This window comes from Castor canadensis, chromosome 13 (genome assembly GCF_047511655.1).
Source record: "Castor canadensis chromosome 13, mCasCan1.hap1v2, whole genome shotgun sequence".
NCBI classification, from domain to species: domain Eukaryota; kingdom Metazoa; phylum Chordata; class Mammalia; order Rodentia; family Castoridae; genus Castor; species Castor canadensis.
In genome coordinates this window covers 45,122,468-45,149,448 of record NC_133398.1, presented here as the reverse complement: position 1 = coordinate 45,149,448, position 26,981 = coordinate 45,122,468, and the positions used below count along the sequence as shown (strand labels likewise).

Sequence of the window (26,981 nt, the reverse complement as noted above, 5' to 3'; positions counted from 1 at the left end):
CATTGGAGATAAGCCAATAATTATATTAGCATTGCATTTAGCTACTTAATCTCTCCTAGAAAACTTCTTATTATACAATAATATGGGGTTAGTGTTTATACCTTTTTGTTTTTGCCTCCTTAGAAGTTAAAATTTTTTTTTATTTGACTGTTCCAGCCAAATGACTTTAACCATACGGATCGTTTCTCAGTAGCCATATTCACCATCCATCGAATCCTGCCCCCTGACTCAGGAGTTTGGGTCTGCAGTGTGAACACAGTGGCTGGGATGGTGGAGAAGCCTTTCAACATCTCTGTTAAAGGTAAGCTTCATTTTTCGCAGGAAGAGATTATATTCTTGACATACTGTGTTTATACTCTGCTGAGGAAATATGTTACTTCTAGACAGAAATGCTATTTGACTTCTAAAATACTTTTGAGACATTTTCCAGGTTACTGAAGCTTTTTTTTTTCCTCAAAATCATATGCGTGAAAGTAGAATGAAAGATTAAGAGAATGATCTTTGAAGTCACACAGTCCTGGGTTTAATTTTGTCCCTAACAGGTTATAATATTGTGGATGGCCTTGAACAAATGAATTTACTTCCTTAAGACATTCTTTGTCAGTGAAGCATATGGTGTCTACTTCTTAGTGTTATTGTGAGAATTCATTAAATATATAAAATACTTAAAATAGTGCCTGGTAGAACCTGTCTGGTGGTGACTGTATTTCAGGAAAAGTTGAACATCAACATTGTTGTGACTTTATACTCATTATAGAGAATAATTTGGAGAATATTCATTTGGGAGATTATGAAGCTATGCTATATAATTAACGTGACTGATTTTTCACATATTTAGGGTATTATGTATTCTTCCTGTTTTGAATTAGTATTTCAAAGTTAGAATTAATCTGAGTGGATATGTGTGTGTGCGTGTTTGTGACCTGAGGGGTAGAACTAAGTTGGGGACAAATCCAAGTTAACTTGGCAGGTGTACTTATTTAGACAAAAATATCTAACTGCTCTCTGGTATACATTCTAGAAAAGACACTGGGCTAAGTGTATCACATAGTTTCATCTTATTTAATCTTTGTAAGTATTTTGGACAATAGATATTTTTATCTTCATTTGCTGGTGAGGTAACAAGTTTAGGTAGCACAGCTGATATGTGACAAGGCTTAGTTTTGGAGCTGGGTCTTCTGACTCCATGCCTAGCCCCATCTCTTCTGAGTCTCTTGGTGTTACAGATGAAGAAATAAGATGGCCAAAGTTGATTTATATTTGTCCACATCATTATTTGATTAGTAATCTTTTGAGAGATCCCAGAGGTAACTTCTATAAATGAAATGGTGGAAATACTCAGAATACGGTGTGTTTTTTTGTTTGTTTTTTTAAGGCCAAGAACAGCAGAACCATAACTGCAGTCTCATAGACTTGGATTCTCTTCCCTGGGAATCCATTTAAACTATCTCAGAATGTAGTCTTATGATTACAGGAAAAAAGCCCAAGTCTGTTTCATTCAATAGAACATTTACATAATCAAAATAATTTCTTACATCTTGCATATTCTTAGAAGAAAGGAAATGATATGCAGACAAGACAAATTATCTTGTTTTTAACCTTCTTGGAATGTTTGCTAATGTTTGTCAAAAACAAACCATGTTGCTAACATACAGGAGAGTCACTGGTTTTAATTTTTCTTTTGTAATGAAAGACATAGAACACAAGATCAATGCATAGAACACATCTTCAGTCCTAAGTCACTGAGACCTCTGTTGTTATATTGACAAGTAGCCATAAGATGGAAATAAGATTATTTTTTTAGGAAAATTAATCAGGGTCTTTAATTATACTATTAAAAATAGACACTGGGCTTTACAATTAGAGTACACATTAGAATAGAGGCTTTTGGAAACTGGTAGTATGTACTAGGGCTAAGCCTAACACCTACCTATGACCCACCAATTCTACTCTTAAATATAAGCTCAAAAACTGAGTGTATAATTTTAATAAAAGACATCTTCAGGAGTGTTCAGAACAGTTTCGTGCATAATGGCCTCAAAATGAAATCAGTCCAAGTGTCCGTTAGCATCAGAAGGGGTTATAAATTGTGATATATTCATATGTATTAGTTTGTCAGTACTGCTATAACAAAGGACTATAGGCTGGGTGGCTTAAACAATAGAAATTTATTTTATTTCAATTCTGGTGACTAGAAGTTCAAGATCAAGGCATCAGCAGAGTTGATATCTTCTGAGGCCTCTTCTTGGCTTGTTGGTGGCCATCTTGTCCATGTCTTCACAGAGGCTTCCCTCTGTATTTGTGTAACCTAATTTAATTTACCAAGGACACCAGTCATATTGGATTAAGACCTGCAATAATGACATCATTTTAACTTAGCTACCTTTTTAAACACTCTAACTCCAAATAAATTTACATTCTGAGGTACCAAGGGTTAAGCCTTAAATGAATTTTGGGGGAACTCACTCAGCCCATATAGTCATACTGTGGACTATTATATTGCAATAAAAGAAATAATTCCTGCAACAATATAGGTAAATATCATAGTCATGAATCTGAGCAAAAGAAAAGACATGCTTTATAATTCTATTTATATAAAGAACAGGCAGTACTAATCTTCAGTGATAAACGTCAGGGTAGAAGTTACCTCTGGGTGGAGGACATTGACTGGGAAGGGGCTCAAGGATGCCTCTTGGGGGAATGAACATGTTCTTTACCTTAATCTTGGTGGTGACTATATGGGTACACAATAATAGATACAATTCACTTAAGATTTTTGCACTTTACAATATGTGTATTTTATCTCAATGAAAATGATTAAAAGACAAAAAATTAAAATGATAGATTATAAAAAAGAAGCTTTTAGAACAAATTTTTACTCTTATAAAAGCATTACAGGCTGCAATTAATGACTATAAGATATCCACCTGCTGGCTTAAACAAAGAGGTGGTATTTAATCATACAATAGAGACATGGCTTAGTGCATGAATTTAGTCACAGCACTGCCCTATTCTCTATGTAAATATATTCCCAGTCCTACCTAATTTAACATAGATACAGTCTGTTTCTATTCAGGGAATATTCTTTTTTTTTTTTTGGTATTACTGGGGTTTGAATGCAGGGCTTTGCACTTGCAAAGCAGGCAATCTACCACTTGAATCACACCTCCGGGTCCATTTTGCTCTGGTTATTTTGGAGATAGGGTCTCATGAACCATTTGTCTGGGCTGGGCTTGCACCTTGATCCTCCTGTCAGCCTCCCAAGTAGCGACAATTATAGGTGTGAGTCACTGGTACCTAACTGAGAGGGTATTCTTTTTTTTTTTGTTTTTTGGTTTTTTTTTTTCCTTTTTCTTTTATTATTCATATGTGCATACAAGGCTTGGGTCATTTCTTCCCCCTGCCCCCACCCCCTCCCTTACCACCCAGTCCACCCCCTCCCTCTCCCCTGCCAATACCCAGCAGAAACTATTTTGCCCTTATTTCTAATTTTGTTGTAGCAAGAGTATAAGCAATAATAGGAAGGAACAAGGGTTTTTGCTGGTTGAGATAAGGATAGCTATACAGGGCATTGACTCACATTGATTTCCTGTGCGTGGGTGTTACCTTCTAGGTTAATTCTTCTTGAACTAACCTTTTCTCTAGTACCTGTTCCCCTTTTCCTATTGGCCTCAGTTGCTTTTAAGGTATCTGCTTTAGTTTCTCTGCGTTAAGGGCAACAAATGCTAGCTAATTTTTTAGGTGTCTTACCTATCGAGAGGGTATTCTTGATTAGGCTTTTTATGAGGTCAATTATCTAGATCGTGGACAACTTCCTAAATCTTCATTCAGCTAGTCAGTAGAATCTAGGGAATGTCAATTGTGTTTCAGTCCCTATTGTGGGTGCTGAAAATACAGTAGTGACTAATATAGGGGGGTGAAAGCACTCTGTCATAAAGTTTCCACTTCTATAGGGGGATAAGCCATGAGTAAGTAAATGTGTAGTTGTTTAAAGATGCTGAGTGCCATGGAGAAAGCAGAGATTAGGTTGGGAATGCTGGGGCATGGCTACAAAGGCAGCTATAATCTTAAATAGGACAGTCAAGCTATCTTGGGAAGACATGAAGACATTTGAGCAAAAACTTGCAAGTCATCTCTTAGGATAGTGAACCAAAGCAGAAAGGAAAAGTAAAATGACTGAACCATGAAATGTCCCCAATAGTTGAAAGGGTCAATAGCACATAATACACATTCTTAGGGAGGAAAAAATCCAGTTATGCATTTCTAAGAAGATCTCTTTCTCATGGAGCTACAGAGCACATTGGAAATTCAGCTCACAGACATTCATTTGGCACATGGTAGGTGCTGTGCTAGTGAGAAATTTTCATAGTCTTTGGCCTAGTGTAGAGTCTAGAGCACTGTTTTACAGCCTTTTCATTATCATCCCACTAAGGAGCTCTTTTAGGTATTCTATTTCCAAACTCATCATAAAATTTTAATTTCACAGATGTACTGTACATCTACTTATGTGCCATAGCACTTTTAATATCAAAGGGCTGCAAACCACTGTAATACCTAAGATGTTTTTCATTTCTCCAAAAACCAATTTTCATTTCTTTGGGGGTACTGTCACTTCCATTGAGAATACATGGCCTTTACCATGGGAAAATTATTCTAGATTATCCAGTGGACCTATGTTAAGCATGAGTCCTTAAAGGCAGAAAATCTTTCCTGACCATGATGAAAATTAGTAATAGGGGCACAAGCATCAGAGAGACCTGGTGGTGTTGGCTTTGAAGATAGTTGGAGAGGCCTTGAGCCAAGGAATGCAGGTGGTCTCTAGAGGCTGGCAAGAGCTTTAAAAGACCACCCCAGATTCTCCCTTAGAGCCTCCAGAAAGGAACACAGCCTTGCAGACATCTTGATGTTAGCCCAGTCAGATTTATGTCTGACTTCTAATTTGCACAACTGTAAAATTATAAATGTGTGCTGTTTTAAATGGAGAGGGAGAGGGAGAAGGGGACACAGAGAATATATGCAAATATGCAAAGGAATTTGAGTGAATAAATTAGTAAATATGTGGTCTAGTATGACCACCAACATCAAATAATCAAATAATGAACTCAGAAAATGAAGGAAAGATAGAGGATCTCTGCAAGCATACGACACATGAGCCTAGTTGAGGTTCTGGGATAGCCGCCTATGATTAAGCCAGGGGAGCTAAGAGTTGAATGCCCAGGAAGAGTTAACTGGGGGCCGGACTCCTGTGGCCATGCCTATTATCCCAGCTACTCTGGAGGCAGGGCTCAGGAGGATCTCTGTTCAAAGTCAGTTGGGCAAATAGCTCCTAATACCCTATCTCGAAAAAACCCACCACAAAAAAAAGAGTTGGTGGAGTGGCTCAAGGTGTAGCCCCCCATTTCAAGCCCCAGTGCTTAAAAAAAAAAAAAGTTAACTGGGAGAATATTGGAACGTGGCACATTCTTCTTAGGAGAAAGCATCCATAGAGGACCAATGCTGAAAGGAGCTTGGTGCTTTGTAGTTGGATGAGCTGAAAGCTCAGTAGTAATGGAGGGTATTAAATGAGCAGAAGAGGAGGTTGGAGAATAGACAGAAATGATTGCACAAGGCCTGGCAGGTTATGAAACAAATTTAAGATTTTAACCTACATGTCAGGAGAATCCACTGAAGAGTTGTGAACACAGGAGTATTTTAAGGAAGCCCTTTACCTTGGATAATGGGCAGGAGTGAGAGCAAAGCAGAGTGCTCAGAGAGCAGGTGATTGATTGCATTGAATCTGAGCAGAGAACTCCAACTCCAAAGGGACTGTGTGTAAACATATAGTACTCATTCTCTACCCCCACTTAAGAATAACAGAACCCCAAAGGCTAAGGACTATTCTGATTGTTGGGTTTTTATTTAGTTCTTCCAAAGCCCCTGAATGCTCCGAATGTGATCGACACTGGACATAACTTTGCTGTCATCAACATCAGCTCTGAGCCTTACTTTGGGGATGGACCAATCAAATCCAAGAAACTTCTGTACAAACCTGTCAATCATTATGAGGCTTGGAGACACATTCAAGGTAAGGTTTGGACAAGAGAAACCCTAGCTGGGGATACGACACTGGGCAACAAATTTCCCCTAGATAAGAAATTCCCTTCACCCTGCCTCAACCCTCTACCCTCAGGTGGTGGCTACAGTAGAGGATTCCACTTAAAAATATTTAGGAGTGAGGGAAGGGGGTCCTCTGAGTTCTGGGGCTGACCTTCTGGAAGTCATTTCACTAAGGGACACAGAAGCCACCTGTACCATGGGTTACTAACTATATCAGTATCTCCTTTCCAGACGCTGTCTCTGGGTTTCCCATTCTGTCTTCAGTACTCGATCTTGCCTGGTCATAGTAAAAATATGTGTTTACACCATGACTGTAGTAACAAGAAAGTTCAGAGCCTGCTGGGAAGGCAGAGAGGCTTAGTGTACCTAAATCCTAGGTGCGATTGTTCCTGCTGTGTCAAGTTTTTTTCTTTTTTTCATTTCATATGTTGCCCTGACCTACAGACACCTAACATACAGACATTTTTAGAAGAATTTGAACTTTAAAAGCTTGGGCTGTGCAGACAGGACTGGGGTCAGGGGAGGAGGGAGTGTGAGTGGTGAAAGCTACATGCCCCTCCCCAACTTCCTGAAAAGGAAAAATAATATATCAGTGAAATGTGACAAAATGTCAAAAGATCATGAAAGATGTTAAATTTATTTTAAAACACAATTACAGTTCTATTTGTCACATAGTAATATAAAATCATAATTTATAAAATCAAAGGCTTAGTCTTTGTTGTATGGTGGTAATAATAAAAAGTGACAACCTTTTACTACTGGTGGACATCACAGAATGGGCTTCCAAGAACTGTTAAACATAGCCTATTTTTTTTCTTACCAAGAAGGAATTTATTATAGGGTAAGACAAAACTTTACTTTCACAATATTCATGGAGATGCAGAGACTGTCTAAAGCAAATAGTTAAGAAGAGATGCATCATTTGTTAATGGAAAATGTTTTTAAGGGATTCCAGAACCTTTATTGTAATGATGTGATTATTAGAAATCAGTTGTATGGTCAGGTTAAGCAAACCCTCAGAGCACTTTTCTCTTGATAGCTTGATTGCAATGTGTATGAACTTGAAAACAGTAGAAATGCAATTATCACGTTGCTCTGTAAGTTTCACCATCTCAATCTGGTGTTCCATGTAGTGAAGTTTTATTTTACAAATAAACACTAGAGCAGAAACATGTATGTGGCATGGAGTAATACAAATTAATACATGCATTGTAGTCTTGAAATATCCTTTCAAAACCCTCATTTTCCTTATATTAGGAATGGTGAGGCCTTGCAGATGGAATTGCCTGTTTCACTAAGAAATTTAAAAACCTAAATTTAGTCGACACTGCAATAACAAGGCCAGTTTAAAGAATATAACAGTATGCAAACTGAAGTTTCCTGGACTTTCTTTCTTTTCAGTGTCAAATGAAATTGTTACACTCAACTATTTGGAACCTCGAACAGAATATGAGCTCTGTGTGCAGCTGGTCCGCCGTGGAGAGGGCGGTGAAGGGCATCCTGGACCTGTGAGACGGTTCACAACAGCTTCTATCGGTCAGTTGAAGCCAACAGGCATTTATTCCTGAGCAGGGTGGGAGGGGGAGGAAAGGGAAAGAGGAAGGAAGACCAGGAAGGGTGGTGGTGGGTGAGTGGGTGGGTGGGGATGGAGGTGGAAGAAGTTTGCTTTTGAATGGGTGGGAAAGTGACAGGAAGGTTAGCAGCTTCAAGCCAAACAATTCCTTTATTTGGGCTGGATTCCTAGTCTGCCTCCCTGGGGGAAGGGGTCTGTAGCCATCCAGGGGGACAGAGAAGGAAGCAGATGAGCCTTCAGGAAGGCAGAGACATCCCTTAGGACTTTAGATTTACTTAGCAGCAACTGTGCTGAGTCTTGGCTCCTGCATTTTACCCCCGCTTCCTGTTTCCATCTTAAGGGGCCAGGCCAGGCTTCTGCCACATACATGCTCCAGAAATTCCAGTTTATTTACTCTTAAAAAATAATTTCTATTTTTTTCAAAGTAATTCATGTACATACTTAAAACATCAAATAGAAAAAAAGGCTTTTATCTTAGGAACAGTACTCCCCAGCTCCACTCCTCTACCACCAAAGTCCTGCTTCCTGTAGGCAGTCATTTTTATATCCTTAAGTTATTTCTTATAATATTTTTTTCCATGCTATTAAATCAGTGGTTCTCAAACACAAGTGCTCATCAGAATCACCTCAACAGGTTTAGAGTAGGATTTGTATTTCTAATAAATTCACAAGTAATGCTTCATACCACCTGTCTGGGGCCACATGATCAAGATGATATATGTAGAAACATTTCTTGATTTATTAGTGTTATTCAGTATCTGTTGGCCTTCCATTGGATCAATGGAGAAGTCTTGATTTGTGCAGTCTCCTTCATGCTAATCTGGGCTCCAGCTTTCTTCTAGCAAGTACCCTACTCTGAAACACTGAAGTGACCTTTTATAAAGGTCTCTTTTCTGGTTCTTTGACTTATTTATGGTGTAGAATCATTCTGCTGTGATCTTCTGGTCAGTGCTTTACGGTTGCAAATTCATGTATATTTAATTCATACTACCTACCTCGTATTACAAATGGTTGACTGGGGGTTCTTTTGCCCCATCTGGATACAAATTACGGATAGGCAAGAGGCAGCATTCTTAGCGTTGATAGTCCTGAGTTCCAGAGACTTACAGGCTGGGCTTCTTAAAGCCCTAAGCCCTGAGAACCAGAGGTTTATCAGCCTGTGGCCAGAGTCACAGCTGTTCAGCCTTAGGTGTCGGTACCCTGGGGTTTTTATCCCTTTGTGGCTCTTTTGAACTCTTCTTGGACTGGAGCTTGCAGTACTCATAGCCTTGCTCCCACCTTTGACTGTTCACAGCCTCTCGTCTTCCATAATCTCAGCTTCTCCATCATCTCTCGCCTTCACAATACTTCCACATGTTCTTAGCTTCTTGCGGATTCTGCCCTTGGTTGCTCTCTAGAAATCTTTAGCTGCCTCCTAGTGCTGTAGTTCAGAGCTTTGGTTATTGGGCACTTAACTCTTGGTGGCTCTCTGGAATTCTTCATCTTCTTCCTTGCTTCTAATGGAACTCCTCATTGTGTGTGTGTGTATATTTGTTGGTTTCTTTGTTTTTTTTTAAACCTATTAGGCTATAAATTATTTGTACAAAGGAGTTTCATTGTGTCCATACATGCAAATAACGTTCTTTGATCAAACTCACCCTCCTCCTCTATTGATTTCTTATCCCACTTCTCCAATCCTTCTACCCCCCAATCTCTTCCCTTATTTTATGGTTTTTAGTCTGCTTTTCATGCAATCATCTCAGCCTCCTCTACCCATGATAAACACCACAAGTAGGGAAAAGACAATTTGGGAGAAGCCTGTATTAGAACCTAATGTTGCAACACTGGGGTGTAGGTAATACATGGTAGAGAAGCCTCCTAGACTAACCTGACAAGAGTGGCAAACAGCCTTCTTACAAAGCCAGAGGAGAGGTATGGGACACTGGTGCATGAATTGTAAGTTTCACCAATCATAGCACAGTTTCCAGTTCCACACTCATAAGCTTTATACAAGGGCCAATTATGAGCCTTGTATAAGCACAGCCTCTTTTAGTCAGTCACAAGTTTTTTGCTTAGTCACAAAGGGAAGTGCTTTTCCTCCTTCCTAACTAATTGCGGATTTGGTACAAGGTCCTGAGCAGACAGGAGTGTGGTCCTCTGGAGCAGCTGCAGGTGAGGTTATGCGGAGGTCACCAAGGTGTATCATGACTAAAGTGAAAGTTTGTGGTACTTGTACAAGCAGTGGCAGTTGTGATTGGAACAAGGTGTCATGAAGCAGAGGTTGTAGCCTCTGCAGCCAGCCACCAAGGTTGCAGTGTTCCTTGTACTGGAGTATAGTTTCAAAGTAACTGAATCTTCAAAAAAAGAGTACTAGTTTGACAGCTCCTTGCTCAAGGCAGCTGGGCAGGAGGAAAGCTTCAAAGGGTCAAATTGGCCCAGCCCCCAACAACTTAGATTATCTGAAAGAAAGGTAAACTAAAGGGTGCTTACAGTAAAGATCTATCATTAACATTAATATCCCTAATAGTACTTAACAGTGTTTAACTCTTAACCAAATACCCTCAGGGAGAGTTGGGTTCCTCTTATCTGTCTCACTTAGAGGGTAAGAATTATCATCTTCCATTTTATAGATGGGAAAGTAGAATCTTATTGTGGTGAATAATTTTCCCATGGTGATGCATCTTCTGAATCACAAACTCTACTAGATCATCAGACAACACATCCTTCTGTTTCTGCTATTGTTATTTTTACCTAGGAGCCAAAAGTCCCTATTTCCTTATCTCAGTTAATATATTTGTTTTATTTTTCTGTATACTGCTAAAGGCAGAAGGATATGGGATGGTATAGTGAGAAAACTAGGCATAACATCTAGTTCTTCTGTAGGGATTGAGTTCCCAAACAGAGACATCATCCTCAGACCATCTACCTAGTTTCATCTGATCAGCAGCATCCTTAAAAGGACCAAATGGGACTCAAAAGCTACTTTGGGACTTGTAGAAGTATTGCACAAAATTTCCTAGAAATTATCAGGTTGTTAATAAAAAAAAATAAAATCAGAAACTGTATATAAATTAGAGGATCAAGGGACCCCCTTGATATATCATTGGTTTTCTGCTAAGGGCAAACCTCAGTTAATTCTCTCTCAGGTCAGTGTTGATGGATCAAAAGAGGAAGGTCATAATCTGACTCAGATGGAAAGTATTTATGGGACAAAACATAAAACACTTCACAGACCCACACTTGTCTTCAGCCCTCAGAATACGTTCCAGCCAGGATGTATTTAGAGGTCTCTGGGAATATTTCAAAGTACTTCTCAGGCAGGCAGGAACACAATTCTTGAAGGTTCTCCTTTTCCCATCGTTCGAATTTTGCTGATGCTTGTTTTTTAATTCATCAGGCAGTTGGATTATTTATGTGTGTCGACTGAGGTGGTGAAGACTAGGGAGACCAGGAGAGGAGGGAGGAAAACATTGCAGAAAAAGGGCAGACAGGGCTGGGTGAAGGATTACTGTGTTCCCAAAGGGAAGGCAAAGAGGGAAAGGGCTGCATTTAGAGTTTATCCTTTAAGTTACAAGTTTACAAGTATTCTAAATACCACCTTTCCATGCTGCCTTGTCAACCTAAGCCTCATCTGAGTGGCTTATTTTGGAATTTAGATTTTAGAGATTAGCAAAAGGAGTGGATATTATCTTTTCCAGTTTGCCTAGATTCTAGAGCAAGGTCAGTAAGATCATTAGCACAAGGCCAAGCAAATGCACGTTTGGTTGCTGGTTCTCACTAGTCTAAGAGTAGTCAGAGCTGGGGGTAAGACTTTCTGATAGACAAAAGCAGACCTTTCCTCTTTAACCAAGAGTTACAACAATATTTCTCAAATTCATTAAAAAAAAATCACACCCTAAGGGGCTTTTCTAAAGCTTCCTTTTGTCCTAAGAAACCCTATCCTCCCATGACATTTTGACACCACAAATACACTGTCCATCCATTTGTGTATTATGACCTTTTGTAAACCATTGTAATCATGTAAAATTGTCTTATGCTGCAAGAATCAAGTTTTGCCCTCTAATGGTGATAATGTTGACACTGTCTGCATCTTATGTTTTGACAGGATTTTATACCTGGAATTTATAAGTTAATTACTATTATTGACTAAAAATACACAGGCTCTTCCTTGGTTCATTGACACAAGATAAAAAAGGGAAGGAAGGAAGGAGGGAGTGAGGGAACTTAAATTAACAGAACCTATAACACCTTCTAAACATTTTCACATCCATTATCGTTTATTTATCCTTTTTCTGGAAGATAAGTATTTTCACTTCATTTTCTATGTGGACTAAGAGAGGTTTTGAATTTGCCCATAGTAACAAAACTGAAGTGGAATTTAACAACCCATATTGTTTCCTTTGCTACCTCCTTGGTTGCCTAAGTCCGTATGGGTAATTGTGCTCGGGCAGCGGGTTATAGCTGATAGCTTAAGGTGATCAGAGCAGGACGGGGGCTGCCTTTGCCGCCACAATTGCTATTATGTCCAAAAATTCTTCTTGCTCTGAAACTGCTTTAAAATGTATTTCCAAATGGTCTGGTGGAGTGGCTCAGGTGGTAGAGTGCTTGCCTAGCAAAGTGTAAGGCCCTGAGTTCAAATCCTAGTACCACCCCCACAAAATAAAGAAAGAAAGAATAAAATGTATTTCCTAAAATGGTAACAGGAACACTAAATACCCAACCTTGGAAAATTCATTATTTTCATGTTTATTATTTTCTTTCCTATCCTTCCCCAAACACAGACATGACTTTTACCAAGTTGCAATGAGGGCTTTTACTAATGTACGATAAATGTGTTTATCGGGCATCCATACTCTTCTTAGTCATTTCTTTTAATTCATTAGAATACTATATTAATGCATTAAATAAGGAAATTAATGAATTTCCCTGTTTTGAATTACTAGATTTCTTCCAATTGCTTACTGTTATCAATAGTGTAATAATAAGCATCTCCACGCATATAGATTTTCTTCTACCTTCAGGGTAAGTCCCTGGTAGTCAGATGTTAGGGACAAAGTATAAAGTCATTTTTAGGGTCCTTGAAAAATATTCCCAGGTTGTTTTCCAATAGGGTTGTATTTCTTTATCTAAATTACTCAAACTACACATTAGAATTGTTTTGAAGACTTGTTATTTTGGTAGGGAAAAAAGTATCATATGGTTGCTAGCTTGTGCTTCTTTCTTTTTTTCTTTTTTTTTAGCTTGTGTTTCTTTGATAGCTTGTGAAGTTGTGTAGAATATTAGAATCCAAGGCTATTTCATGCCATCTGTTGGGGATGTCATTATTTCTATCTCATGTAAAACTAATGATCTTTCGTTTCTCATAGGACTCCCTCCTCCAAGAGGTCTCAGTCTCTTACCTAAAAGTCAGACCACACTAAATTTGACCTGGCAGCCAATATTATCAAGCTCAGAAGATGGATTTTATGTTGAAGTAGAGAGGAGGTCTGTGCAAATAAAAAGTGATCAGCAGAATATTAAAGTGCCAGGCAACCTGACTTCTGTGCTGCTCAACAACTTGCAACCCAGGGAGCAGTATGTAGTGCGAGCCAGAGTCAACACCAAGGCCCAGGGGGAATGGAGTGAAGACCTCACAGCTTGGACCCTTAGTGACAGTAAGTAACTTGTGTGGCTCTGACTCTGGCCTCGCCTGAACAACACTTGGCTGCTGCCACTGAACCTAGCTTTTATCATTCTAAGACTGGTTCTTAGAAATAATAAAAGGTGCTGTCACCCATGGTTCACGCCTGTAATCCTAGCTACTCAGGAGGCATAGATCAGGAGGATTGCAGTTCAAAGCCATCCTGGGCAAATAGTTCGAGAGAGACCCTGTCTCGAAAAACAAACAAACAAACAAACAAACAAACAAAAAAACCTTCACATAAAAGATCTGGTGGAGTGGTTCAGGGTCCTGAGTTCAAGCCCCAGTACAATAATAATAATAATAATAATAATAATAATAATAATAAAAGGCAGTTCGTTGTGAATGGATGCTAATGAGTGTCTACCAAATTATTTTAATAACCTACAATGTATAAGAAATCTCCATTTGGATTTGCTGTGATTTCAGCAGTGCTAAAATTTACCTTTCTTTGGTATGAAGTTATTTATGAACTAATTAGTAAGAGTTTCCAGGGCTGTTTAATCAGCTGTAGGACAGTTCTTAAGATTAAAAATGTATTCATATATACATGGATGCCAACTAATGATGGATGAGGTTTTCCTGATCAACTTTGCTTGAAAAGCCTTCATAACAGATGGTGTGTGTGTGAGTCAGTGAGTGAGGGAGATGATGAAGTGGGGGGGGGGTGGAGGGAGGAAGAGAGGGAGAAGGAGAAAGAGAGGGATTAGAGAGGAGAGGAAAGGAGATTGAGTAATAAAGCCACTTTTCAATATTCTACAGTTCAGGCTTGTCTATATTTCATATGGTCACTTAAAGTTAGTTGGACTTCTCAGGTTTCATTGTAATATTGAAAGTCTTTTCATCATTAAGCAGTAAATTCTGTTTTATTTTACCAGATTAGAACTGTGTCCATGCAATTTGGAGCCCTTGCAAAGATGAGATACCTCTTGCCATACTAACTACCCCTTAAGTCAGGGTCATATGGTCAATGTCAACCCTCAAAGCCTGAGGGTGTCCTCACTAACAGGTGTGGAGGCTGGCAGTGTTTCTCCAGCTGCTTTTTTTTTTTTTGCATCAGTGACTGAACAGTTTTGTCAGTGTTTAGGGATTATTCATATATATGTACATATGTATATATATATATACACATATACATATATATGTATAAATATATATATTTATGTGAAATTTATAAGTTATAGAATCATGCAAAGACTAATACAATAAATATTCACATTCCTACCACCCATAATTAATAAGTGTGAGCCCTGTTATATTTGCTTTCAGCATTTTTGTTGGCTTAAAGAAGTGATAACACAATACACATATATTAAAGTCCCCTATGACCATCCTCACTATTCTGTTTTTATTCCCCTCTCCCCAGAGACAACCAAAAGTATGAGTTTATTATGTGTCTTTCCATTCATTGTTGTATAATACATATATATCCATAAGTGTACATATGTATATAAGCCATTCTTTATCCTTTTCTGAATAAACATAATTATTTATCTGTTAATTTATTTAGAAGTGATGTATGCTTTTTAAACTCCTGTATGATATTCTATCTTGTAAATATACCATGGCATTTAGCCTTTCCATTTTAGATGGACATTAGGTTGTCTTCATTTTATTACTATCAAAAATAAAAATACAATAGCCGTTATTACAGGTCCGCATGTACGGAAGGGGAAAGCTTTTCTAGGGAGCATGACCTGAAGTGACCTTTGTGCACAATGTTACTCAATGTGTCTGTGCTCAGAAGCATGAGAGCACTATTTTTCCTTCACCCATCTCTGTATCTAGTTCCTTTCCCTATGCTTACATCTCTTGCTACTTTCAGTCCTTTTTAGTTTTGCCAATTATAGAGAAAAAAAGATACATCCTTATTCATTTCAGTTTTCATTGCCTCCATAAGTAGTAAGGTTGAACATCTTATGTCCATAGGTTATTTGCATTTTCTACTTTTTTGATATATACTTCTTATTATTTGCTTGTTCCCTATAGGTTGTCTTTCTTACTGATTGGTAAAAATTATTTTGATAATCTGGACACTATTCTTTTTGTGTACATTGCAAATCTATTCCCTTACTCCCTTTATTTCAGCCTGGTTGTGATGGTGTTTTCCCCACACTCTCCCTCCGACCTGTCAGTGCTTGTCTTTATGGTTGTAGCTTATTGTATTTTGGATTATTCCCTATGGCAAGGTCATAAGTATATTCTCTGTGTTTTTTCTAGTAGTTCACTATTTTGTTTAACATATTTAGGTCTTTAAGATGTAGAAATGTTGGGGGTACAGTGTATTTAATATACCCAGGGTCTCCCACATGCTGAGCAAGCACTCTGTCACTGAGCTACATCTTCAGTGCCAAATTATTATTTTTGATACAGTCTTGCTATGTTGTCCAGGCTAGCCTCTGATTCTTGGGTTTAAGCAATCCTCTCACTTCAGCCTCCCAAGTAGCTGGGACTATAGGCACAGACCACTGTGCCTAGCTGGCTTATTTCTTCACGCTAGCAATCTAATCATCCCAATGCTGTATATTGAATAGTTCCCCTTGTGATGTCTTCTGTGTCATACACTGAGTTCTGTTATTCATTTTGAATCTATTTCTGGGCTCTCTGTTTTTTCCAACTGATCTGTGTTTGTTCTTGTACCATTTGCTGCCTGTTTAAATTAGCTACATATTTTTGTGAAATGTCTTGGTAACTATAGAGTGAGCCACCATTTTCTTTTCCAAAAGTATGTTGTGTTCATTCACTATTCTATGTAAACTTTTGCCTATTGGGATTATACACTATCAAAACCATCCTATCTGTATCATATTCATAGAACTGAACAAAGACTAGCTAGAGTCTCTGTAAATGGGCTTGGCTTGGGCGACTATGTGACATTCAACAAAAGGTATTTTATGCTCGGGTGGGTACAGAAATGCTGAGAATGGCAGGGTAGGAGTTTGGTCTCTAAAAGGTCAGGAAATCAGGGCAAAGAGGAAGTGAATGAGATTATTTCAATTTTAACTGACTTGGTTTGGTGGGTAGTTCTTGGGTTTGAACTCAGGGACTCATGCCTGCTAGGCAAGTGCTATAGTACTTGAGCCATGCTTTAGTTTGTCTTTAGATAGGATATTATAGTTTTGCCTGAGCTGGCCTCAGACCACAATCATCCCACCTCTGCCTCCCTAGTAGTTGGCTTTATAGATGTGTACCACAACACCCAGCTTGTTTTCTGAGATAGAGTCCCAACAACTTTTTTTTTTAACCAGAGCTAGCTTTGAACCATCTCCACCTCCTAAGTAGCTGAGATTACATGTGTGCCACCATGCCTGGCCCTTAACTGATGTATTTGTTAATATGCTGTGTTGTTATTGATTGATTTCATGTAAAGATTTTTCAGAAGTAAACTTAATGCTTCTAGTTATAAAGTTTGTGTTGGTTTACCAGTCTAGCAATTCCATTTGTTACAGATATAAAAAGTGAAATGAATTAATCAGTACATAACCTCAAATATATGTAAAAATAATATATACGTATAATGTACATATAAACATTTATATGTAGAGTATTTGTCCCTTAAAGGGACTTTATGAGGAAAGGAGAGTAAGAATTGCCATATTTAACAGATGCACAAAGGTGGGTCTAAGTGTCTCCCAAAGCTACACAGTTGGTGAGTCATGCAGGGGTCTGCAAGGCATAGCTGGGTTTTGTGCTGAGAAGACCACTGGTTTCTGAAGCTGGAATTTTTTGAGGCACAACTATACAAATATTAAATATGTGCTCACAGTACTCTGAAAATGTTAGTATTTTATTACTATGTAATCTCCTTCTGGGAAGGAAGGCTCCTTTATATTTTTATAAAAACATGCACAAAGCTTGGTAATGGATGCACAGGAAGTTACATACTGTTGATTAATTAATTGTGATTTGGGATAAATTACCACCTGCTAGACATAGAAAGTAATCAGCTCTGAAAGGTTCAAAATCACATATCTAATTCTCATATCTTTCCGTGGTTGCCTAAGTTAATGATATGGGGAATGGATATGATGGAAAGAGGAAATTTAGAATGAACAAGAATCTCAGAGAATTTTGGATAGAAAGAATGTAATTTGAGACACATCTTGAAGATTCTAATTTGCTTCTAAGCAGTACCTTTCATATGGAAAGCAATGGTATGCACATACCGGATCTACTAATTGCTTATTTTGACCTATGCAAGTCCCTTAAGTTAATGAAGCTGTAGTTTTCTCACCTCTAAAACTGGATAATAGAATCGTCATCTCTGATTATCTATCTGCCTGTGTGAGCATAGGGTCTACATGGAAACACACTATAAACAGCCTAACTTCTCTCTAGCTCGTGTCCTTAGGAAAGGAGTCCCAGTGACAATGCAGCTTTGATTCTGTGCATGTTCATTTTCACACCTGGAAACCCCAGAGCATCTTTCTCTCTCATCCTGCCTGTGTCCTGTGAATGCAATGTGATCTCACTTTTCCCCAAACCCATACAGCACTTTCACCATGAAGTGCTTTACACATTTTCTCATATACACACTGGCTTACCTACTGCTCCATAAATGTATTTAGGGTAAAGACAGGTCATATGGCATAGTGACTAAGATGATTGACTATGTACTCAGACTGTCAGAGCTGAATCTTTTTCTTCGTAATAGTGGTGTTACCTTGGTTAGACTACTTAATCCCTCTATGTATCAATACTTATAATGAGATTGTAAGGAAAAGGAAATGAGTTAATATATGGAGTTAACACCTGGCATTTTGTAATACTGTTTAACTCTCAGCTCCCCTAATCTTTTCATTCCAGCCAGCATCAAGAACAGTGAATAGGCTTGTGGAGTAGCAGAATTTCTGAGGTCTTTCTTTAGTGTAAGGAGACAGATAGGCGATATAGCATCGCCATTTCCCTCCCTGTGCCAGTCTTTCGAGTCTGCCTGGAGTTCAATACCACTACCAGCGGACTGGAGTTGTCATCTGAGAAAATACCTGTTTTCATTCATGGTTTATGAGCTGGCAAGAACTTTCTCAAAAGCACAGTCATCTATGAAATGGTAGTATATCTTAAGTGAATTCTTTTTTAAATTTCTAGTTCTCCCTCCTCAACCAGAAAACATCAAGATCTCCAACATCACAGACTCCTCGGCTGTGATTTCTTGGACAATACTGGATGGCTATTCTATTTCTTCTATTATCATCCGTTACAAGGTTCAGGGCAAGAATGAAGACCAGCACATCGATGTGAAGATCAAGAATGCCACTATTACTCAGTATCAGCTCAAGGGCCTAGAGCCTGAGACAGCTTACCAGGTGGACATTTTTGCTGAGAACAACATAGGATCAAGCAACCCATCTTCTCATGAACTGATGACCCTCCCAGAATCTCAAGGTCTGTAGAATGGAATTTACACAGAGTATTTTTGGACAGCATCAGAAAAGCCCCACTATTTTTAAGATATTTATCCCATAAGTGAGTCAAATAACATAATTCGTTTGTCCTGATAGGCTTTGCCATCTCTGTACAGCTCCTTAAATTTAAAATGCCCTTGGACAGGATCCTGATGATCCATTTCCTGTTATTAAGCCTTAGGATAAATTGGCCTAAAGCACTCTCAGCCCGACAACCCAAGAAAACTCTACAACACGAATTTTGGTTCTGTAGAGAAAGGGGAATGTGGAACCTGTTTCGGGGGGGTGGGGCAAGGGGGAGGCAGATGCAGGCACCACGGAGGGAAGCTCCCAGAGTTGCATTCCATTCTTTCTCAAAATGATCTCTTTTTTTAGCTTGGCTGGCACTATGTATTCTGAGATTTCTGCTACTTTTCTAACTTATTAGATTTTCATGTTCACCTCCAACTCATATGCCAGAGAAAATCACCTCTTTGAAATGGAGATCCTCCCAGAGTGCCATGTGTACTATGTTCCCTGTTTGTGAACGATAAAACTTGTTGAATGTAATTAAGTGAACAAGGACCCCGGTCTAAGTGGAGCTGCATATGAGGTCAACTCCAACTCCGTACAAATGGTGCCTCCTGGTGCTCTGCAATTAACTATGTGTGCCAGGGAATGTAGACAGAAGGACATTAAAGGGAGAGGCAATGTTTGCAGATTTGTAATCTGGACTGGAGTCTACTTTTCCAGAAAATCTTATAGCACTAGAAACTTCTTGATTCTTTTGGAGGGTCACCTGCCATTTAAGAAATAAAATAAAATATACTGTGGTTTTCATTTCTGACTCTGAAAAATTTTTAAAATATCCAAGAAATGATGCTTCTGCCCATTATTACAGAGACTTGTTTTCAGATCACACTCTTAATAAATGCCCAATTTTTATAATTACCGTGTCTTGGTAAAATGTACATAGGTATTATATCTGAGCTATACACAAAATACAAAGAGAAAAATTTAAAAACAAGGCACAAAACAAAAAGTCCTAACCATTCCAGATGTCTCTGTATTTGTACTGCATAGAAGGAATTATAGGAAAACACAGAAGGATAATTTTTGAAGTGATCAATGTGCTGATATTAACAAAACATTGAGTTTAATCTGTTTTAAATTTAAGGGAAAGAACTAGAAGAATTAGATCATAGTCTTTAATAGTTTATTTTAACCTGAGCCCTAATTTAATAATTTTTTACTCTTTTTCTTGTCTCTCCTTCCCTCCCTCTCTTGGGTATCCTTGTTTGGAAACAAACAGAAAAACAGAACAGAACAAAAATCCCTTATGCACTCTAAGCTGTTAGTATCAGAGAACATTAAAACATTTCTGGAATTGGGAGACTGAGGTGCACAGAGATCTGATCTCTCCAAGTCATACATGAAGTTCGCCATTCTCATCATTATTCAGTAATGTTAACCTACTTGGAATTAAAGTTGAACAAATGACATCAACTCATGGTTAGCATATTGCCATTTTAAAAGCACATTTGTGGGCTGGGTTGTGACTTAAGTGATAGAGCATCTATCTGCCTAGCAAATGCAAAGTCCTGAATTCAAACCCCAGCACTTCCAAAATAAATAAATAAATAAAAGCACACTTGTACACATCTTTAAAAAAGAACTTATAATAGCCTTGTGATTTATTTCCACTGAATTTCAGAAAATAAAGGCGTGGCAAAGGTCAGAAGGTGGTAGGCTAGCTGTAACAGTTCTGTTTTGTATAGGCTTGGCTCATCTGTCTACCTAAACTAACTCAGCTGCTTCACCTCTGTTCTCCTTCACAGCCTCAGCAGACCTCGGAGGAGGGAAGATGCTGCTTATAGCCATCCTTGGCTCAGCAGGAATGACTTGCCTGACAGTGCTGTTGGCTTTTCTGATCATGTTGCAACTGAAGAGAGCAAATGTCCAAAGGAGAATGGCTCAAGCCTTCCAAAACGTGGTAGGGTCTCGTATTCTTACAAGCTAGTTAGGGCAAGTCCACACATACAGGCAGAAACTTTGGACTTTTTTGGAGGTCACTGGAGTTTGAACTCAGGGTCTTGGACTTACTCCAGCCCTTGGCAGAACCTTTTCTTTAAGAATTCGACTGGTGACTGCACTTGCACAGTAATTCATTTCCATAGGCAAGTCTTATTTTCTCTTTGCTTTCCATTATAAAATGGTAAGTGGATAACATGACTATGTACTTTCTTATCCAATCCGGAACAATTCTGAGAGAGAAAAGGTTATACTTAGTAAATATGCAGAAAACCAGTACTGCTCTCTCCTCCACCCCCAAAATGTGATATATATGTGTCACCTGCGAGGATAATCTTTCAAAAGAGTTAATTAAGCATTTTTGCTAAGGAAGGACATGAGGGTAACCTGACTTCAACAGGATACCAAATGATGTGCTGTATGAACACGATTCCCCACATTTTCCTATTCTGTGTTCCCACTTCCTGCTTTTGACATCTCCCTCAATCCATCAACCCTCATACATGCAAGAGTTATATACATGTGTGTCTCTCTCATTCCTAACAACAGCCTGCAGTCAGAGTTTGTAGTGCTTGGTACTGCCTCCTTTTTTGTTTGTTTTGGTTGTACTGGGGTTTAAACTCAGAGCCTTGTGCTTGGTAGGCAGGCCCTCTACCACCTGAGCCATGTGTCTGGCCCTTTATTTTTCCCTTTAGGTTATTTTCCAGATAGGGTCTCATCTATCTGTTTTTTGCCTCCTCTAGCCTCAGAATGTGATTCCCCTGTTTATAATACCTCTTGCCTAGCTGAGATTACAAATGTGTACCACCATGCCCAGATTATTTGTTGAAATGAGTTTCATTAACTTTTTGCCTAAGCTTGCCTTGGACTACAATGCTCCCAGTCTCTGTCTCCCAGTACCTAGGATTGTAGGAGTGAGCCTGTATGCCTGGCCCCTGCCTCATTCTTTTACCTAGGAATTTTGACTAGATTTTGCTATCCCATTTGAGTCCCTTTGGTATACTAAATCCTGTAGCTTATGATTTCAAGCTCTGTAGAATTATTTTGTACAAAATAATTTTATCAATTCTATATGTAAAACACTGAGCACATGACATGTTTCAAGTGAGGTTTGCCTTCATGTGCCTGAAACCCCAAGATTCCCTTCCATGAAGACAAGAGAAACTTCATTGTCTGGCTCCATGCCAGAGCTGGCTGAACTCAAGCTGTCACTGGAGAGGAAGGATCAATGAGGGGGTTGTAAGTTCGGGAGATTGTCATGATGCCAATGCTTTGTCAAAACACTGTCAGGAGCTATTTGAATTCAGGATAATGAGACACAGCATGCCAGGTTTTTGCTGTAAGCATCTGTCACCCTCGGGCCAGAGTGGGCTTATGAGACTCTAAACTTTAGACTGGGAGAGAGTGAAAGCACAAGTAGAGCAGAACCAAGACGATGCAAGGAAGCCGCTCTTTCCACATTCTGTGCCTACTCCACATAGGCTCTGCAAGCTATTTTCCAAACTAGAACTGCACTTGCTAATTGCAGAGCTGAGTGCAAAACTTTTTTTTTTATTCATATGTGCATACAAGGCTTGGGTCATTTCTCCCCCCTGCCCCCACCCCCTCCCTTACCACCCACTTCGCCCCCTCCCTCTCCCCCCTACCCCCTCAATACCCAGCAGAAACTATTTTGCCCTTATTTCTAATTTTGTTGAAGAGAGAGTATAAGCCATAATAGGAAGGAACAAGGGTTTTTGCTGGTTGAGATAAGGATAGCTATACAGGGAGTTGACGCACATTAATTTCCTGTGCGTGTGTGTTACCTTCTAGGTTAATTCTTTTTGATCTAACCTTTTCTCTAGTTCCTGGTCCCCTTTTCCTATTGGCCTCAGTTGCTTTTAAGGTATCTGCTTTAGTTTCTCTGTGTTAAGGGCAACAAATGCTAGCTAATTTTTTAGGTGTCTTACCTATCCTCACCCCTCCCTTGTGTGCTAAAGCTTTTATCATGTGCTTAAAGTCCAATCCCCTAGTTGTGTTTGCCCTTGATCTAATGTTCACATATGAGGGAGAACATACGATTTTTGGTCTTTTGGGCCAGGCTAACCTCACTCAGAATGATGTTCTCCAATTCCATCCATTTACCAGCGAATGATAACATTTCATTCTTCTTCATAGCTGCATAAAATTCCATTGTGTATAAATACCACATTTTCTTAATCCATTTGTCAGTGGTGGGGCATCTTGGCTGTTTCCATAACTTGGCTATTGTGAATAGTGCCGCAATAAACATGGGTGTGCAGGTGCCTCTGGAGTAACCTGTGTCACAGTCTTTTGGGTATATCCCCAAGAGTGGTATTGCTGGATCAAATGGTAGATCGATGTCTAGCTTTTTAAGTAGCCTCCAAATTTTTTTCCAGAGTGGTTGTACTAGTTTACATTCCCACCAACAGTGTAAGAGGGTTCCTTTTTCCCGCATCCTTGCCAACACCTGTTGTTCGTGGTGTTGCTAATGATGGCTATTCTAACAGGGATGAGGTGGAATCTTAGTGTGCTTTTAATTTGCATTTCCTTTATTGCTAGAGATGGTGAGCATTTTTTCTGAGTGCAAAACTTAACTATGACAATTTGGAGATGCAAACGCATGGTAATGTACTCTTGTGCTTTCACTCTCACCATTTTGGGCATTGCTAAATGGGCAACCTTTTCCACTGAGGCCCAGATTTGCACTCATGTAGTTGTGCAGGTTCATCAGAGTAAACTTGTGAGATGAAACATGCTTCCATTTCCATTCTAAAACTAGATATGCTATTTCTTATTTTTTTTTCACCTGGTGTGGATACAAAGCAAAAGATATTATGCATCATAGAATAATAAAAAAAAATCGGGACATTAAAATGAAGAAAAAAAATTATCTTTCCAGAGGGAAGAACCAGCTGTGCAGTTCAACTCAGGAACCTTGGCCCTGAACAGGAAGGCCAGAAACAACCCGGATCCCACAATTTATCCAGTACTTGACTGGAATGACATCAAATTTCAAGATGTGATTGGGGAGGGCAACTTTGGCCAGGTTCTTAAGGCACGCATCAAGAAGGATGGGTTACGGATGGATGCCGCTATCAAGAGAATGAAAGGTCAGTGGCTAGACAGTCAGTCAACGCTTCACTTGGGTGGGGAAAAGACATGATTTCCTCTTGAATCTTACTCTATGGCCTGACATTCTTTAAACCAAGTGTCCCGGTGTAAGATGTGACTGTTATATGCCACTGATGGTCATGCTTACTTTGAGATTGAGCCTGTAATAGCATCCAGATATTGATATGGAGGACGAAGGCAAGAGCCATTCAATTATCACTGTCTCGATTCCTGGGGACCTGGGAATGTTGATTCTCTGCCATAGACTGCTAACTTTTGGGGGGCATCATTTTTTCTCAAAATGTAATGGTTCTTAAAATTAAGCATACATCAGAATCATCTGGTAAGATTGTTCAAAAACAGATTGTTGGGCCCTGCCCTTCAGTTTCTGATTCAGTAAGTCTGAGCAGGGCCAGAGAATTTACATCTCTGATTAATTTCCAAGTCAGGCTGAACCTGTGGGTTTGGAGACCACACTTTTTGAACCACAGTCTATTCATAGGTTATCCCCATTGAAATTCCTGCAACATTGTTAGAACTGCACACACTGTTCTTCTCTCACTCTCAATTCTACATTCAAACTTTCGGGATGGTATAGGAGAATGCGTGCTTTAAACAAACTTCCTTAATAACTCCTCTGTATGTCCAAGTGTGAAAAACACTGACCTAGCATCACAAGAATTATGCCCTTTCCAGCTGTGTTAATCTCAAACTGAGTGGTACCTACCTTTTACTAATTTTGGATGATAAACATCTAAGAAAGCAGAACAATGAGCTCATTGACAGCATGGCTGTCTCTCCTTCTGTGAGAAAGGCAGTTTGTGCATGACTTGGCTGTGAAACTGCCTGATAATTTTACAGCAAATGTGCTTGAAGAGTGAGGCCTCAGAGCAAGAATGTGGTGACCGCTGTTGCTGCTGCTGCTGTACAGATCCACCTCGAGGACTCTCGAGACTGATGGGTTTGCCTTCTTTTTGACTGCAGTATTGAACCTAAGATGAGAATTAACTCGGAACCTTCTTAAATCACCAATGCTTTCTACATTGTTAGGAATTCCACATCAGGAAACAAAACAAAATATTATCTATTCTTAGAGATTGCAATACATTTCTTAAAAACTGCAAACAAAACCCCCTTGCTTAATAGTCAGAAATCTCTTTTCTGTGTGCAATTTTAGTTCCAGGGAGTTTGGGAACAGTGAAAACAGTAGAGAAGTTGGTGCAGAAGCTTCTGAAGTCAGTTCTTATTAAGATTTATCTTTAGCCTGTTTTTTTTTTTTTTAAATCTCATTCCATGTGAAGAGATAGAGTAACTTAATAAAGAGCTATGGCAGAAAATTTCTGCAGGCAGAGTGACGCACCCAAGGAACTTCCTGCAGTGAAGGCACGACCTCATTCTATGGAACTTCATTTTAAAAATGCTGCTCAGGCATTGAGCCTCAGGGCCAGAGCCACAGCGAGGCTCCCACAGTAGGAACAGGACACTGAACTTGAATTTCCTATCAGTCAATTTTACAGGTCCCATTAACCCACCTGAGATGTTGCTACACTATCCAAGCATGTTCAAAGTATGGACACAGCCACCTGCACCCCATTCCCACCCTCCCCCCCACTGTTATTTTTCAAAAAATAGTGATGGCACACTGTCCTTCCTTCAAAGCGGATCCATCGGTCTGTGCACCCATGGGCAGCCTCCTCACTAGTCTGGTACCTGGGGTTCTCCTTCTGACCTTGGTGCCAGGAAAGACACAGCAGAAAAATAGAAAATGCAACTCAGCATCCTGACTATACAACTTCTATAAAATGCCAGTGAGAGTTGATTTGTCTAGCAACACTGGTTTGTTAAAAAGTAAGTTAAAATTATTGGGTAAAGTAAGTCATGCATGATGTTGATGTTTTGCTGAAACTTTGGTTCTGCTCCTTAGCTACTTGTCCCTGAATGGTAGGTTTAGCTGGACGAGCTGCAGTCTGAAAATTGGGAAAGCTCCACCTCTACCAAGTCATTTCCTTGAGTATTTAATAGTTAAGCAAGAAAACTTTAGAATAGTGGTTCTTATCCTGGGGTGATTTTGTCCCTTGGGGGACGATGTGGCAATGTCTGGAATACATTTTTGGCTGGGGTACTGCAGTCTACTAGGTGAAGGTCAGGAATGCTATTAACCATCCTACAGTGCCTAGGACAGTGTCCCCAATAACAAAGAACTATCAGCCCAACAGGGCTGAGGATGTGGAGCCCTGATTTTTGGTACCAGTTTTCTAGACTTGATGGTGACTTGAATACATGTGGAGGTTCTAGGGAAAAGACAGCTGGAGCTAAAATGGTTTAATGATGAGGGATCACAATTCTTGACTTCATTTGCAGAATATGCCTCCAAGGATGACCACAGGGATTTTGCAGGGGAACTGGAGGTTCTTTGTAAACTTGGACACCATCCAAATATCATCAATCTCTTGGGAGCATGTGAACATCGAGGTAAATGCTCTTTTCTTGCTTTTCACAGGCATATCCCATACTGAAGATGACTATCTTAAGAATGCTACCTATTTTTTTTACATTGCAGTTTCAGTCTGAATGTCTCCCTCTTCCCATTTATGGATTGTGCTAAGGTTTGCCATCTTTTTGGAGGTGGGTGTGGAGGCTGGGTTATTTGGCCTCTCATGGGGTTTGGCCATTACTACCCAAGGATATCCACAGCTCCTACTACACTCATCCTCACTTAACCACTGTTTTTCTCAACTACTATTACTACTAGGGGTGTGTCAGGAGCCCTTACCACCAGAAAAAATGGAATGCACTGGTTCTTTATTGTCTCCCTTCCCATTTCCTTGAAACTCAAGGAACTGGAATTCTGAAGGTTGCTATCATGAATACCAATAATGTACTGTAATATGAAAACACTGATGATGCTTAAATAATAATCTTATATGTTATAGATCTTTGTTTTGATCCAAAGTGTTCATGCACAATAATATTGGGATTTTACAACTATTCCATATTTCACATACTTTTAAATACGCATTCAAATATTTATTGTGTGTACTAGTTACTGACGTGTGTGTAATAAACTATGAATGAGTAGGTCAAGGTCACAAAAAGATCTTTTACACGTTTGCCTCTGCATGCC

General features: G+C 39.2%; 1 protein-coding gene across 4 annotated transcripts in view; it reads left to right on the top strand.

Moving 5' to 3' along the window:
* The window catches only part of Tek (TEK receptor tyrosine kinase), a 111,937-nt gene that overhangs the window by 73,126 nt on the left and 11,830 nt on the right, over nucleotides 1–26,981 (top strand). For 3 of the 4 annotated variants that reach the window (XM_074051680.1, XM_074051681.1, XM_074051678.1), the window contains 8 exons: nucleotides 157–301; nucleotides 5,903–6,064; nucleotides 7,498–7,632; nucleotides 13,015–13,302; nucleotides 18,417–18,713; nucleotides 20,551–20,705; nucleotides 23,646–23,856; nucleotides 26,219–26,329. In XM_074051680.1, coding sequence (XP_073907781.1) covers nucleotides 157–301; nucleotides 5,903–6,064; nucleotides 7,498–7,632; nucleotides 13,015–13,302; nucleotides 18,417–18,713; nucleotides 20,551–20,705; nucleotides 23,646–23,856; nucleotides 26,219–26,329 — 1,504 coding nt within the window. The remainder of the gene's footprint in view (nucleotides 1–156; nucleotides 302–5,902; nucleotides 6,065–7,497; nucleotides 7,633–13,014; nucleotides 13,303–18,416; nucleotides 18,714–20,550; nucleotides 20,706–23,645; nucleotides 23,857–26,218; nucleotides 26,330–26,981) is intronic. The other variant, XM_074051679.1, reaches the window with a different exon arrangement.